At 35.9% G+C, this 17,110-nt stretch overlaps 1 protein-coding gene across 2 annotated transcripts in view; it reads left to right on the top strand.

Annotated features, from left to right (window-relative positions):
* LOC111999460 (metal tolerance protein 10) overlaps positions 1-4,693 on the top strand; it is a 23,196-nt gene extending 18,503 nt beyond the window's left edge. For both annotated transcript variants that reach the window (XM_065781187.1, XM_065781188.1), the window contains exons 2-5: positions 129-374; positions 3,027-3,107; positions 3,463-3,693; positions 4,148-4,693. In XM_065781187.1, the coding sequence (XP_065637259.1) occupies positions 129-374; positions 3,027-3,107; positions 3,463-3,693; positions 4,148-4,492 (903 nt within the window). In that variant the 3' untranslated portion in view covers positions 4,493-4,693. The remainder of the gene's footprint in view (positions 1-128; positions 375-3,026; positions 3,108-3,462; positions 3,694-4,147) is intronic.
* Positions 4,694-17,110: the final 12,417 nt, after the last annotated feature.

Raw genomic sequence — 17,110 nt, 5'->3', positions numbered from 1 at the left:
AAACCCAAAAAAAAAAAAAAAAAAAAAAAACCTTGCTATCTCATCACAGCTAAAATCTTTCTTGTTTCCTAGAAATGAAAAACCAATATTTTTTCATTGTTAATCTTTTTGCACATTATTATTCTCAGGATGAGTTGCAGCAGCTTGCAAAGAATGAAAGGATGGCTATCCATGTATCAAACATGGCTAATGTCGTGCTCTTTGCAGCAAAACTCTATGTTTCTATTCAGAGCAGATCATTAGCGGTTATTGCCTCAACATTGGATTCACTTTTAGATCTCTTGTCAGGCTTTATATTGTGGTTCACGGCCCAGGCCATGAGAAATCCAAACCAGTATCGTTATCCAATCGGAAAGAACCGGATGCAGCCAGTGGTAAGTCATCCAATTGAATAATTCCTTGAAAATTCAGATTCTGATGGATTTAGGTTGTTGAAGCTGATAATGAGCATTCATGTGTACTGTTAGGTTCCTAATAATATTATTAACAATATTAGCAATACAAAATAACAATCACACATAAGAACACAAAATTTACGTGGAAAACCCTTTCTCTTTGAAAGGAAAAAAAATCACGGGACAAACTTTGAATAATTCCACTATTATCAAATCAATTACAATAATTCTTGTGTATATCTCACGGCTAAAGAAAAATCTCTTTTATTTTTTTTCACTCTCACACACTCATTACTTATCTCTTTTAAAGGCAGCAACACTTTGCTCTCTCATTTTTATTTTATTCTCCACGCATAGCTCTCTCTTAGCTGTCTTCTTTTTCTCTAAGCGGCTCCCTCTTGGCTACTCTCTCTTCTTTTTCTTTCTTGTGCAGCTTCCTCTTTCTTTGCTCTTGCACATATTCTCTTTGTGTCTTCTCGAAGACGGCAGTACCTTACTCTCTCCCTCCTCTTGCGTTCCTCCCAAGCGAAAATCCTTTTTCTCTCTCTTGGTTTCACGCTCTATTTTCCCTTTCCCCATAGAGAGGACCTTTGGGCCAAAGCTATCAAATTCTTTGTAGCATTGTCTATTTATAAGACTTTTTCGCTATTCCTTCTTGAACTAGGAATACATTACCTTATTAACAAGGAATTGACTTCCTTCTACACCAAGGAATAGTCTTTCCTTCTACAACAAGGAAATCCAAATTAAATTTTGCTTCTTCAACTAAGAAACCTAATTGACTTTCCAAGTCACAATTGGAATTTGAGGCAACTTCCCAACAATCTCCACCTTGACTCAAATTCCATTAATTGTCCTCAACTATCTTCTTTCCTCTTGGGATAGCTCATACCTTAATCAAGTAGTCCTCTTTTCCTCTTGGAATAGCTCCACTTTAATCAAAGCAATCCCTTCTCTTCCATCTTAATTCACATAAAGAATCATCCACTAAATCAACCACTGTTGGTCTTTTCTTTCGCAACACAGCATTGTGCGCAACTAATTTTGACAGAGTTAATTGAATAACTCCCAATAGAAGGTTCTAGTCTTCATCCTTCATAGTTTCAGGTTTCGTCCCCAAAAGAGGCGGATGCAACTTCTTCCTATATAGATAATCTTCAATCTGCATCCTCCAATACCCGAAGTCTGTTCCATCAAACTTCTCAATTCCTGAAGCCTTGCCTTCTTCTTTGGCCATCGCTTCCACACTAACCTTAGCTTTGATACCATTTATTGGGCCCCAAATAATATTATCAACAATATCAGCAATCCAAAATAGCAATCACACACAAGAACACAAAATTTACGTAGAAAACTCTTTCTCTTTGAAGGGGAAAAAACCACAGGACAAAATTTGAATAATTCCACTATTATCAAATCAATTACAATAATTTTTGTGTATGTCTTACGGCTAAAGAAAAATCTCTTTTGTTTTTCTTTACGCGGCAACACTTTGCTCTCTCCTTTTTATTTTATTCTCCACAAACAACTCTCTTCTTTTTCTTTCTTGTGCGGCTTCCTCTTTCTTTACTCTTGCACATATTCTCTTTGTGTCTTCTTGAAGGTGGCAGTACCTTATTCTCTCCTTCCTCTTGCATTCCTCCCAATTGAAAATCCCTTTTCTCTTTCTTGGTTTCACGCTTTATTTTTCCTCTTCCCATAGAGAGGACCCTTGGGCCAAAGCAATCAAATTCTTTGTAGCATTGTCTATTTATAAGACTCTTTCACTATTTCCTCTTGAACTAGGAATACATTACCTCTTTAACAAGTAATAGACTTCCTTCTATACCAAGGAATAGTCTTTCCTTCTACAACAAGGAAACCCAAATTAATTTTTGCTTCTTCAACTAGAAAACCTAATTGACTTTCCAAGTCACAATTGGAATTTGAGGCAATTTACCAACATGTACTTGGTTAGTGTTGCTTTTGTAGATCATTTGGTTGCTCAGAAGTTGGTGGAGTGAAAATTATGCATCTTAAACTTTATTTAAAAAAATTTTCCCAAAGAAGTCAAGATTTTATGTTTTTATTTCTCCATGTCATGATTTCAACCTTTCTGTAATCAATAATGGAAATAAACTCAAATGCTATTCCATCATTAGTACTATTGGCTCAGCTATGTCTTATTCCACAAATTCTAGAGGCAAAAAGCAATAGATAGACATTTCATGATGTCATGCCACAGTTTATTTCAAGACTAAATATTTCATCAGGTCCATGCTTTAGGCTCTCATGTTGTTACCGAAATTTTGAGCTTGGGGTCTATTACTGTGTTTAAAAACAAATAGCATTGGTTTTGGGCAAATTTGTTTAATTAGAAACTACAGTGAATATACACAATCTAGTCTTAGGAATAAAAATTTCAGGGATCAAATGGAAAAGTGGTCGAACAATCTACTCTTGGGAATAAATAGCATTGGTTTTGAGCATAAATTTGAGTGTAGGTTGATGAGTGATTATGAGTTACAGGTATGTAGACCCAAGGCTTGCTAATAATCACATCATATTCAGCCAGACTGTGTTTCAACTTTTTGTTACAACACTTATGCTTTAATGCAACAAATATTTTACTAATTTAGCTTGAGATTGCAGGGAATCATTGTTTTTGCTTCAGTAATGGCAACTCTTGGATTACAAATTCTGCTTGAGTCTGGTCGACAATTCGTTAATAAGGTATGCAACTTTAATCATATTTGCTTTGACTTAATTTAAGGGTATATATGACGGTGAGCTGTGAGCACAGTTGGACTTGTACACATGTTAACCAAAGTTGGATTTGAGAAGGTTTGTAGATTAGCACCCTTCTTGATGTCTTGTCAGAGCTCAGAGCTCCAAGGTTTCCTTAGTTATTAGTGCTTTAGGATGACATAGGTTTTGAGGTACTACCCAAATGTATGAGATCCTAGTTAGATCACAGTCTTAGTGGTGAATGCAACACTTGTGCATGGTTGTTCTAAAGTTCTAATTTTGGTAATCTTTTACAATTATCAGTGATTAATATAATCATCATTTCATGCGCTGATTACAGACTGAGCCTGAAAAGGATCCTCAGAAGGAGAAATGGATGATTGGAATAATGTGCTTCGTAACTGTAGTGAAGTTTGCGCTCATGGTCTATTGTCGAAGATTTAAAAATGAAATTGTTAGAGCCTATGCACAAGATCATTTCTTCGACGTTATTACTAATTCAATTGGTTTGGCAGCAGCTGTCCTGGCCATTCGATATAAATGGTGGATTGACCCTACTGGAGCTATTTTAGTAAGTACATATGCAACTGATTCTCCACAAACCCTCCCACCCCCCCCCCCCCTTCTTTTTTTCCCCTTTTTATAATTGGGTTCAGCTACTCTATAAGTTTTTAGTTTCCTTTCTTTTCTTAAAATTACCTCAACTACCAGCAACCAATTTTAAATATAACAAAATATTGGTTTTTCCACTCTTATGACTCCATTTAAAAAAAAGAAAAAGAAAGTAAAATGCCACTCCATGCCTTGACATGGTAGAATTCCTGTTTGGTACAGCTTCTTGTTTCAGCTTTTAGAAAGAACTGTATCTGGAAAAAATTGAGGTTTAAAAAACCTGTACATATAAAATTCCACTTCAAATCGGGATACCAAATGGGCACAAGTGGCCTCAAGATGGAATTTTTGGGTTCTTGGAGTTGAATCTTACTCTATCTTATCATGATGATTTCTTTGAACCTGTGATGCAGATAGCTTTATATACAATGAATACATGGACAAAGACGGTCTTTGAGAATGTATTTGCACTAATTGGAAGGTCAGCACCACCTGAATTTTTGGCGAAGTTAACATATCTGATATGGAACCACCATGAAGATATCAAGCACATTGATACAGTAAGAGCATACACTTTTGGTTCTCATTATTTTGTGGAGGTTGACATAGTTTTGCCACAAGACATGCTTCTGAACAAAGCACATAATATTGGTGAGACACTGCAAGAGAAGCTGGAGCAACTCCCTGAAATTGAGAGAGCTTTTGTGCATATAGACTTTGAGTATACTCACAAGCCTGAGCACAAGACCACAGTTTGATGACAATGGTAGTAATTGTCAGATCTCAGCCTTTCCAAATCACAAGGGCTTTCAAATGAGATTCTGATTCACTTAATATGTGAATCAGAATAGGTTTTTAACATCGCTAATCCTTGATATGCAAGCACTTTTATTTTAATGTAAGATGATAAAAATTTGGACATTTTATGATACAATCTTATGCTGCAAGCATTCATTTTATTGTTCTTGTCAATTTAATCGTGGAAGTTATTGAAGCATTAACCTCTAATTTTACTTGTCGAGGAATTCTTTAGTATTTACAACCATTGATTGTCCATTTTGTATCTGCTAAAAGCCTAAACTGTTGTAGTGCCGCATGACTAGAAATGGGAAATATTTATTATATATTCAACAGCAAGCCTCTGTGCACCTTGATTAATTGGGTGTATATCCTATTCTGATATGAGGTAGACTGAAGGGTTTTTCTTAACTCGGTTCCTTAATATATTCAGGCTAGGTCTTCTCTACGTCTCAAACGTAAGATGAAACCATGGTTTTTCCTATGAAAAGTAATCTTGTAAGGATTCAAGAGAGCAGCACGTAAATGCTTGTGTGTTCACTTACACCCGCATTTTTGTGGGGTCCATTTTTGAATTGTTCTTAGTGGCACTGCTTTTATTAGCCTCAATTCAATTGGGTTTTTATTGCACTTCACAATCATTCACTCAAGACACACTTGAGTTCAGTAGTTTCAGTGTTAACGTGTCAAAAGCTTTGGATTTAAAAAAAAAAAAAAAAATTTATTGAATGAATGATTTTCCCCCATTTTATTTTTGCCTTTCTGTTGTGTTGCAGTGTCAAAGCAAATTTCTTTGCAGCATGCTTAAACCCTATTTGTTTAATATCTGCATCAAGATCTTCAAGAGTTCTTAGCTAGAAAACTCTACTATGGGTCTGTTTGGATAGAATTTATTTTGCTGAAACTGAAAACTAAAAATACTGTAACAAAATAATTTTTAAATGTGTGAATAGTACTGTGGGACTCATTTTTAATGAAAAAGTAGCTGAAAAGTGATATTTGTGGGTATGTGAACAATGCACGAGCTCGTGCATTGTTCACAGTTGAAAAGTCAACCTTTGTTGCTGTTAAAAAAAAAAAAAAAAAAGGAACGCAGTAAACACAAAACGCAGAAAACGTCCTATCCAAACCGCACCTATGTAGAGTTCTTTAAATCCTTAACTTCTTATAATAAAAGGGTAAAGATTATGTCAAATTATCAATCTACTAACATAATCTTAAAAGATGACACAGGAAAAACGCGAAAAAAAAGGAAATCACAACCCTGGATGTTAATGGATTTGATGATGTGGCAAAAAAGAGCAAACAAAGCCCTTTGCTTGAGTAATAGAAAATCAAAGGCTAAATTTCAAATTGTACCCTCTAACTTTACCTAAAATTCAATAATCTAAATATACTTTCATTTAATTCAGTCCTATAACTTTTAATCTTGTTCAATTCAGTTTTCATGTTAGTCTGCATCAAAATTGAGTTGTTAAAGACTCCCCAAAATGACGTAGTTTTGTATTAAATAGAGTTGAAAGTTAATGATGCAATTTTAATCGAGACTAATGAGGGGACTAAATTGAACAAAGTTAAAAGTTAAAAGACTGAATTAAGAGAAAGTAAAGTTAAAGGACTAAATTAAATATTAGAAAAATTTAACGGGTGCAATTTTAATTTAGCCAAAATCAAACTAAATGCCTAAACTGATATAAGTGTCTTGGTCACGTGCATCTCACATAACTAATTTAACTCAAACATTAATATCGTATAGACTTTAGTTTTCCATCCCCTTCTTTCTCTCCAAACATTAATATCGTATAGACTTTAGTTTTCCATCCCCTTCTTTCTCTCTCTAGAGGAGAAACTTAATCATGAATCGGATGCATGTAACACCACATCTTGTTTTAGCCACTAAACCTCTTCTGTCTCTCCTCCATTAATAAATAATAACTAGAAACAACAAATCATTCAAATTCCATTACTCTACTCCATTAATAACTAGAAACAAAAAATCATTCAAATCCCATTACTTTCATACAAAGCAAGCACAAAGTAGATTCATAAAAGCAACTTCATTTAAATATGAAGATGACTGAGGCAATAGATTTGATGGCGATGACTCTGTTCAAGCCAGCGTCGTTGCTACTTGGAGGCACCGCCAGAGGTTGGCTGATCAGAGTAGTCGACACAATCTGTTTTTCATGGGCTTTATGGGTTTGTACAAGTTGCTCAAACCAATTTGTAGGATTTTACATAACTTTATTTTTTTTGATAATCACATAACTAGATAGGTTAGAAAAATACTTTTATTCAATAGGTCAATGTGATTCTCCGTGTAACTTAAACTTGTGCTATACCTCTCATGGGCTTGCAAGCATTCCAAGCCTATTATCATTGCACTAGTTGTCAAAATGCTATTTTATGCCCTCCAAGCCATAACTCGAATCTTCGATATCCAATAAAATATTGATGGACTTTGTTCATGCGTTTGGGATTCACCTATTTATTTTTTGTAATGAGTATTTTGGCAGTTCATAGTTGTGAAAAAAGTGCCATCGGCAACATTTTGACAAGAACTTTATATAACTTAACTAGTATCTCTTGGTGTTTATAAAGAAGACATTCACGTTTCAATTTCCTTTCCTTACTATTATCAAATTATATATATATATATATATATTTTCAAAAACATTATCTTACGTTTCTCTAAATATATTCTTTTATACATTTTATTATGATTTTTGACACAAATTTGCTGAGTATATGCGTAAATAATTAAAGGGGGTTGAGCACTTGATGTCATTTGCTTGGCATAACAACTCCCACCGGCCATCATAGTTCGAGAAAAGTTGGTGCCGTACAATATTTATTACCTTTGACGTGTACCTCTTTTTTTTTTTTTTGACCATCTTTCTTTTCATCGAAGAGTATTAACAGTTTAATACATATCTAATGAATTATGAAATCTAACATATCATGGATTGGTGTCTTTATTTCGTAATAAATAACAATTTTCATGAAGCGGATATAATAGGAACATATTAACATTTTTTCTTTTTGATAATTCAATAGTTGTAAGATGAAAGATTTGAATTTGAGATGTCTTTATTGAAAACATTGTTAACTAGTTGAACTACAAAACTCTTGGCAGCAATGTTTTTGATATTAAAAAAAAAAATCACAAATTAGTATTTACACATAAAAAACACACGACTAGTTTCAATAGTGGAAGACTGTAACCAAACCTGTTTCTAACAAGCCTTCCCCAAATCAAAACCAGATGGAATAAATTTAATAAAATTCCTAGAGAGAGAGAGAGAGAGAGAGAGAGAGAGAGAGAGAGAGAGAGAGAGAGAGAGACAGTTCCCAATTTTCCATTATAAAAGAGAATTGAATTGAAATATTTTAATGGGTCTGGTTATCAGGCACCCTTAGAGTATTTGTTAATAAATAATTTTTAGAAAGTTTTAATATCAATTTCATAAAAAATATAAAAAATATCAAAAAATTAATTATTTTTTCTTTTCTTATAAAAATTTCTAACATATTTTCTAAACCTATACCCTTGGAATATCTTAACTTTTCCCTATTTTAATTTTAAGATTCCCAATTACACGATTACAGCAAAAGTTGAATGTGGTGTGCTAATTAATGGCTTGAGCCATGACATATATTTATGTTTGAGCCTGGACTCCTGGGAAGCTATAGTCTTATCTGGAACAGTGTTACATTGTCTTTCGAGGACAGAAAGATTGTCTTTTCAATTGTGTAGACAACAAACCAATTAATTATCAAATTAGTATGTATAATATGTAGACACCAAACCAGTTAATTAGAAAATTAAGTGGGTTCTTTGGTTATTTAGTTTGAGGGTTTTAGTTTGCGAGGACCACGACGCAAGGGGAGGAGGATGGTGCAAGTTTAGGGCTCGGACACTCTCTCTCTCTCTCTCTCTCTCTCTCTCTCTCTCTCTCTCTCTCTCTCTCTCTCNAATTCGCGGAATATTTTAGATCTGTTTTGCGATTAAAACCCTAGCGATCTCTTCTCTTCAGGCCGCCAAATCCGGCATTTCGGGATAAGTTTCCCCTGTTTCCGTTAATTCGCGGAATATTGTAGATCTGTTTTGCGATTAAGACCCTATCGATCTCTTCTCTTCAGGCCGCCAAATCCTGCCGGACTTAGACCACCACAACCGGCATCCGTCAAACCTAAATACGATCAAAGGCATCCGTCAAACCTAAATACAATCAAACGTCAGAGAGGTTCTGAGATACGGAGTTAGAGATCGGCGCTATTCGGACTAAAGGTACGCATCAATTCTGTGTTCATTCTTCTTCTTTCGGTTTTAAAACTTCTCTGAGATTTCGGGATAAGTTTCCCCTGTTTCCGTGAATTTGCGGACATGAACAAGAATGCAGAACCTTAGAATATTGGTTCTTCAAATTACTGCAGTAATTTGACTGCATAAATACCCATTATATTAAATTGACTTGACTCTCTAAAAAAACTCATTCAACTGCAATAAAGAAACTCAATCTTGACCAATGCAATTCTTAACAGACCCATAATATATAAAGAGGAACCTAAGATAACATTCATTTTACAAAGCACAATATTCCGCGAATTAACGGAAACAGGGGAAACTTATCCCGAAATGCCGGATTTGGCGGCCTGAAGAGAAGAGATCGCTAGGGTTTTAATCGCAAAACAGATCTAAAATATTCCGCGAATTAACGGAAATAGGGGAAACTTATCCCGAAATCACAAAGAAGTTTCAAAACCGAATCAAAACAACAAAAAATCATGGAGAGAAAGAGAGGGAGAGAGCGAAGAACGTACCTGTAAAACTCAAAAGGGATGGCGATGGCCGGCCAAATGAATTTCCAGGGCGGCGCAAGTTTTTTTTTTTTTTTGTTTCTCCTTGCAGAGTTTGACGTGAAGAGATCGGTAAGTTTTTTTTTTTTCTCCTTCCTTTTTTTTCTGTCGCAGTATCGCTGGGGTTTTTTTAAGAGAGAGAAAATGGTAATAAGAATCTGATGAGAAGATGCTAGGGTTTTTCTAGTTGTGTTGTTTTTTTTTTTTTTAAAATATATACACCATCACTCGTTAAACGGTATCACCCTTGCAAATCAACATGAAGTATCGCCTTTTTTTAAAGTGACGTCACTTTTTTGATTTGTCAGCGCGTCCTTAATTGTAGGCACTCACATTCTCTCAGTTTCGTCTATTATATATATATAGATATAGATATATACTAGTTGTAGGCCCGTGCAGTGCACGGTTTTATGAAAAACCTTATAAAATAGTGGATCACTCCACCCTGTCTTTCTACTGGAATTTTTTATTCAAATTGTTACAATTTAATCCAAAATTTTATTTGAATTTTCTTGTTGTTGTTACTATCATATATTATCATTCTAATTGTTCAATTAGAATTTGAAATTGGAGTCCAATTTTACTATACACGTGTACAATCTAATTATTTTTAATTTTGCTGTCATGTGTAGAAGCCAATGAAATGAAATTAATAACACATTAAACACTCATGCTTTGGGAATCGGTAGTACCAATCTAAATCCATTGGACCTGCTTCGTGATAATACAACTATGAAGGAGGTATAAAAACATGCACAAACCCATCTCTTTATAAAAAGAGATTGGAGAGAATTTCTTTTATCAGCCATGAAATTTCAGAGGTTTTTTCTTCACACAAATGCCCATCATGTTACAAAATGACCCATCGTAAAACTACAAAATGAGTACAACTCTGAGGGTTTTTTTTTTTTTTAATTAAAAATTTTTTAAGCTACAAAAATTTCAATCACCAATAGAGATTGAAGATTCAAAAGCGTGAATGGATCTTTTGGATAAACATTGTCACCAAGGTTCATCTTTCTGTGTAAAATATATACACTGCTAAGTTTTTATTAATGAAATTTTTTGGTTAATAATATGAATTTAGACTTAACTGAGTCTTTTAAACATGAATAAACTTGTGATTAATAATATATCCATTCTCGTGCTACCGCACGGAGCTACATACTAATATATAATAATAACTGTATAAAAATACAATTTTAGACAAACTTAACAAAATAAAATGGCCATAGTTATCTACATTGGCAATAAATATTCATAATGAATTATCATATAACAATTCAAAATTTGAAAACTTATAAAAGGAAATTGTAAAAATTCATTTTTTTTTTGGTCAAAATCTTAATATATTCAAGTTCTCTCTTTATTAAAATTTTTACAATTTAAATTTTTTAATGACCCTCTAAACAAAATTTTTGGAGCCGCCACGTCTCACATGGGACCCAATTTCTAGTTGTGTGGGACTTACTGATAATATTTTTGTAGTTGCAAAAAAAGCTAAAGGAAAATCTTAAAAGTTGCTTTTTGCAAACACACATGGGACCCAATTTCCTTTTGTGCGAGACCTGCAAATAGTAAACAAATTCAGCAAAACACGAGCTGAAACTTAGATCCCAAACACAGAAGTGACGGAAGTTAAGAGAAACTAATAACACTTATTTTATAAATTTCAGAAATTAATAATTCTCACTTGAAATTTTATGAACCAAAGGCGCATACTAGGCATACCTTAGGGAGTTATGATACATTTTACCTTATTTTTATTATAAACATATATAAACTATTTAAATTAATATGTGACGATTGATTTGGTATACGACGATTGTTTTAAGAAAAACCACGAAGTCGAGCCCATAGAGTAGATTTAATAGTCGATGCTTTATGCAGAATAAAATATTTAATAATTCTCACTTGAATTTTATGAACCAAAGGCGCATACTAGGCATACCTTAGGGAGTTATGATACATTTTACCTTATTTTTATTATAAACATATATAAACTATTTAAATTAATATGTTACGATCGATTTGCCATTTGGTATACGACGATTGTTTTAAGAAAAACCACCAAGTCGAGCCCATAGAGTGGATTTAATAGTCGATCCTTTATGCAGAATAAAATATTTAAATTAGTATATAATACAACCAGGTTTGCATGTATAATATATATATATATATAATAAATTAATTATTATAAAATAAAGTGCAATAATTTAATCCTACACAACCCAACAATGATAGTTACTAACTCAATTTGTAAACTTTTTATAGTAAAACTGGTTTTGCTCGCCCATAGGAAACACAGGAGTAATATGAACATCCGAGTCAAAGATATGAACTCAAACGGGGAACAGGCACTTTCTGCACGTAATCTTTATAATGCTACGTGGAAATTGCTCTTAGTTTACATGAATTATTATGGGTGGAAGATGTCAACTGTGATGTTCCTTTCCTTTCTGTTTTCTTCTAATTTAATTTTTTATTGTGATCCATCTAGTCATTTTTTGGGTGTCCGTACGGCAGTTTTCGAAAGTTTACTTGCATGGTATTTATTAAATTTGGGTCGGGTTAACAAGGTGGTCCTAGGATATTTGTTATTAGACTATTTTAAAAAAGTTTTAATATCAGTTTTATAGGAAATATAAAAAGTTATAAAAATCAGTTACTTTTTATTTTCCCATAAAAAGTTTCTAAAAATATTCTTAAACTAATGCGTTTAGGGTATCTAAAAATCAGTGTCTATTACATACTTGTATGCATCCACAAGTGTGTAAATGTATTGAAATCGTGACTTTAAGTCATGTTTTCAAATTTAAAATAGTGACTTAGAATTACTATTGCATCCACACAAGTGTGTGTAACAAGTTTTTTTTCTTATTAAAAAATATAATTTTTATAACCTTTATATTAAATGTATATAAAAAATTAAAAGTTAGTTTATTTGGAAAAAAAAAGGGGTTAGATTATTTATAGAAAAAATTGAGACAAAAAGTATATGTGTGTGTGTAGAAAGTCTCTAGTTTATGAAAAAAAAAATGTAGAAAGTCTCCATTTTTGGAGTGAAAACTAGACAATACCACGTGTAGGGACCCGATTTTCAACCCAAGCCCAAAATGTATGAGATATTGGCTCAGTAAACTCAGTACAATAAATTTGTAGAGAGTGGGTAGAAGAGCTAGGTTTTAGTGAATGGGATAACAATTATAATGAGTTTCCAAGACAATCAAACAGAAACGAACCAAGTTTGTACAAGAAAGTTTGTCCTCGCCACAATCCGAGGAGCTCTGTTCTAGTATATATTGGATGATAATGGTTACAGGAGTTGTTGAGATTGCTACAATGCTTTCTCTTCTCCTTCCCCCCTCCCCCCTCTCTTGATCTCTGGGGTCTCTACCCTTATTTATACTACATATCTTCCTTCATCTCTACCCTACACGTGGATAGTTGACGGTTTATGCTGATACTTGTCCCATTAGCCCCCTTTAGAAGTCTTCTGGGGTGGTTGTAAGGCTGCAATAATACTGTGCAAATGTCATTTCCTCATTAATGCGGCTAGAGAGTTAGCTAGGGTGCATTCAATGCGGGGACAATAGCTAAATGGTAGGCATTCATTTCCTCATTAATGCTTATCCATATTTCCAGAATTTCATGGATTGCACCTCTAGATGGTAGGCATCCTTTAAGACCTCAGCCTTCGCTAGCTGAGGACAAATTCATCCTCGGCACAAACTCTTAGGCCATTATGTTCAATATTGTCTTCCTTATCCACTAACATGGGTTTCCTTGGCTATACTTACTCATCCTCGGATGGCTTCTTATCCTCGGCTTGGGCCTTGAGTCTAAAATCCAATTGTATGATCTAGGCCCATGAACCCACAATAGCCTCTCAAAACTCCAGTTTTTTCCTCTCATCCGAGGAAAAAGGTGGGGTTTTGAATTCTTAAGAGTTGATTCTGCTTTGATCCTTTGATTTACACATGGAGGAGTGCCATTTCATGCACCCCATATTTGTACTGTAAATTGCTCCTTTCAGAGCTACCAATCTGAGGAATTGGTTATAATTTTAGGTTTGTCTTGACACTTATAGAAAGATGCCATGTGTGTTAATTTTCCCAAAAGCATGTGGTCCAAGGACTCATGCATGGCTAAGGTTTTGCTTAACACGTAGTAGGAGGTTCGAGGGACCTAACATAGCCAAGGTTCTTCTTAGTAGGAGGTTTGAGGGACCCGATATAGCTAAGGCTTTTCTTAGCAGGAGGTCTGAGGGACACGTCATAGCTAAGGCTCTTTTTAGCAGGAGGTTTGAAGGACTCGTCTTATCTAAGGCTCTTCTTAGTAGGAGGTCTGAGGGACTCGACATAGCTAAGGCTCTGTATAACGCTTAGCAGGAGATCCGAGGGGATCCGACATAGCTAAGATTCTTCTTAGCAGGAGGTCTGAGGGACTCGACATAGCTAAGGCTTTTCTTAACAGGAGGTCTGAGGGACCTGACATAGGTAAGGCTCTGTGTAATGCTTAGCAGGAGATCCGAAGGGATCCGACATAGCTAAGGTTCTTCTTAGCAGAAGGTCTGAAGGACCCGACATAGCTAAGGCTTTTCTTAACAGGAGGTCTGAGGGACCCGACATAGCTAAGGCTCTGTGTAACACTTAGCAGGAGATCCGAGGGGATCCGACATAGCTAAGGTTCTTCTTGAAGTAACCAGTTTCCCTATAAGTTTGAGTCCGAGGACCATGCAAGATTTTGGTTCTGTCTAGTACTTAGATTCTTCTTGAAGTAACTAGTTTCCCCATAGGTTTGAGTTCGAGGACCATGCAAGACCTTGGTTCTGTCTAGTACTTAGATTCTTCTTGAAGTAATTAGTTTTTCCATAGATTTGAGTCTGAGGATCATGCAAGACCTTGGTTTTGTCTAGTACTTAGATAATTGCCAGTGTGTGTTAATTCCCCCAAAGCAGGAGGTCCGAGGACCCGTCATAGCTATGGTTCCATTTAACCACTTCAATAGATTAGAAGATATCAATATATACCTTCCAGAACTAGCCCCGCTGCGGAGCCCCCTTGAATTGCTCTGTGTTGTTGCCACTTCCTTTAATGGAGGTTCAGCGAACTCGGCCACCAGATTTGCGAGGACCTAACTCTTAACAGAGGTACGAGGCATGTACTTGATATCAGAAGCCCTTATAACTGTGCCCATTTAGCAATCCTCCTCGTATAATCTGCACTTCGAAGTATAGACCTAAGCAAAAATTGAGTTAGGACAACAACTGTGTTACTCACATGGTAAATTGGCCACCATAATGGCTTTCCCCAGGGACTCTTGCTGATGGGGGTCTGATCCTACCGTAACTAACTGTTGCATTCACTATCACACAAGCTCTTCCCACAGACGGCGCCAATTGTAGGGACATGATTTTCAGTCTAAGCCCAAAATGTATGGGATATTGGCCCAGTGAACCCAGTACAATAAATTTGTAAAGAGTGGGTAGAAGAGCTAGGCTTTAGTGAATGGGATAACAGTTATAATGAGTTTCCAAGACAATCAAACAGAAACGAATCAAGTTTGCATAAGAAAGTTTGTCCTCGCCACAATCCGAGGAGCTCTGTTCTAGTATATATTGGATGATAATGGTTACAGGAGTTGTTGAGATTGCTACAGTGCTTTCTCTTCTCCTTCCACCCCCCCCCTTGATCTCTGGGGTCTCTACCCTTTTTTATACTACATATCTTCCTTCATCTCTACCCTACACGTGGATAGTTGATGATTTATGCTGATACTTGTCCCATTAGCCCTCTCTAGAAGTCTTTTGGGGTGGTTGTAAGGCTGCAATAATACTGTGCAGAGGTCACTTCTTCATTAATGCGGCCAAGGAGTTAGCTGGGGTGCATTCAATGCGGGACAACAACTTTTCCCAAGATATTTTGGGATTCTTCTCTGTCTTTTGTTCCTGCAATGCTTATTCATATTTCCAGAACTTCAAGGATCGCACCTCTAGAGGGTAGGCATCCTTTACGGACCTTGGCCTTGGCTAGTTGAGGACAAATTCATCCTCGGCACAAACTCCTAGGCCATTATGTTCAATATTGTCTTCTTTATCTACTAGCATGTGTTTCCTTGGTTATACTTACCCATCCTCGGACGGCCCCTTATCCTCGGCTTGGGTCTTGAGCCCAAAATCTAATTGTATGATTTGGGCCCATGACCCCACACCACACAATACAATGCTTGTTGTATTATTGTATATACTATGGTTAAGAGTCTTGTAATTCAACTGTTCCAGCATTTTCGAGATATTCAAAGTTCAAATTCATTTTCATTTTCTGTTATAACTATTGAATTATGGAAAAAAAAAAAAACTTTTTTTATGATCCACATCAAGCCTTATTTTTAGGCACCCACAATTTTTGGTCATTTATTTATATAGTATTTAACAAAAAGATATAATTTTTTTTGTAATTTTTATATTGTTGTGTGACCAAAAAAAAAAAAAAAAAAAAAAGTCTTCTAAGTAGTATACACATATCCTTGCTACTGAAGTAATTTGGTATGGTCCTTCCCAATTAGGTCCCAGCTTTCCAAAGGATGGGTTCTTGGCAGTGCCCACAACTTTCCTCAGCACTAAGTCCCCTGGTGCTAGTGGTCTCAACTTCACATTGACATCATATCCTTACTTGAGCTTCTGGTGGTAATAGGCCAACTGGGTCATTGCCTTTTCTCTTCATTCATCGATCAGATTTAGGCTCTTACCTTGTAGTTCATCATTAGTGCTTGGAGTGAAGGAGCTTATCCTCAGCGTTGGGAAGTTTACCTCTAGGGGGATGATAGCCTCGGCACCATAAGTCATGGCAAAAGGTGTTTCCCCTGTTAACCGTCGTGATGTAGTCCGATAAGTTCATAGGACGTGTGGTAGCTCTTCTACCCATCTTCCCTTGGCATCATCCAGTCTCTTCTTAAGCCCATTAACTATAACCTTGTTGACAGCCTTGGCCTGCCCATTTCCCTGAGGATAAGCTGGAGTTGAGTACCTGTTTGTGATCCCCAGTTCACAACAGTATCTTCTAAAGGCTTTGCTGTCAAATTGGAGTCCATTATCTAAAATGAGGGTGTGAGGGACCCCGAATCGTGTAACAATGTTCCTCTAGATGAATTTCTGAGCATCCACATCTCTGATGTTGGCCAATGGCTCAACTTCGACCCATTTGGTAAAATAATTTGTGCCAACCAATAGATATCTCTTATTTCCTGCTGCCTTGGGGAAATGGCCTACAATGTTCAGGCCCTATTGGGCAAATGGCCATGGACTGGACAAAGGGTTGAGGACCCCTCCTGACTGATGAATATTTGGGGCAAACCTTTGGCACTAGTCAGATTTCTTAACATATTCAGAGCTTCCTTTTGCATCCCCAGCCACCAATATCCCTGGGTAATGGCTCGGTGCGACAGAGATCTTCCTCTTGTGTGACTCTTACAGATCCCTTCGTGCAATTCTTCAAACAATAGTTCTGACGCTTCAAGGTAAATACACAATAAATATGGCCCAGAATGGGAGCGCTTATACAATTTGTGGTCCTCGGACAACTAGAACCAAGGAGCTTTTCTTCATATTTTCTCAGCCTTTGACTTTTCCTCCGGTAAAATATCATCTTTGAGGAATCTCACCATAGGGTCCATCCAACTAGGACCTACTCTAACCTGATGGACACGGGCCATGCCTT

The sequence above is a fragment of the Quercus suber genome, unplaced genomic scaffold (assembly GCF_002906115.3).
Source record: "Quercus suber isolate HL8 unplaced genomic scaffold, Cork oak 2.0 scaffold_258, whole genome shotgun sequence".
Lineage (NCBI taxonomy): Eukaryota > Viridiplantae > Streptophyta > Magnoliopsida > Fagales > Fagaceae > Quercus > Quercus suber.
The sequence above is the reverse complement of the archived record's forward strand: the minus strand, read 5'-3'. Positions and strand labels throughout refer to the sequence as shown.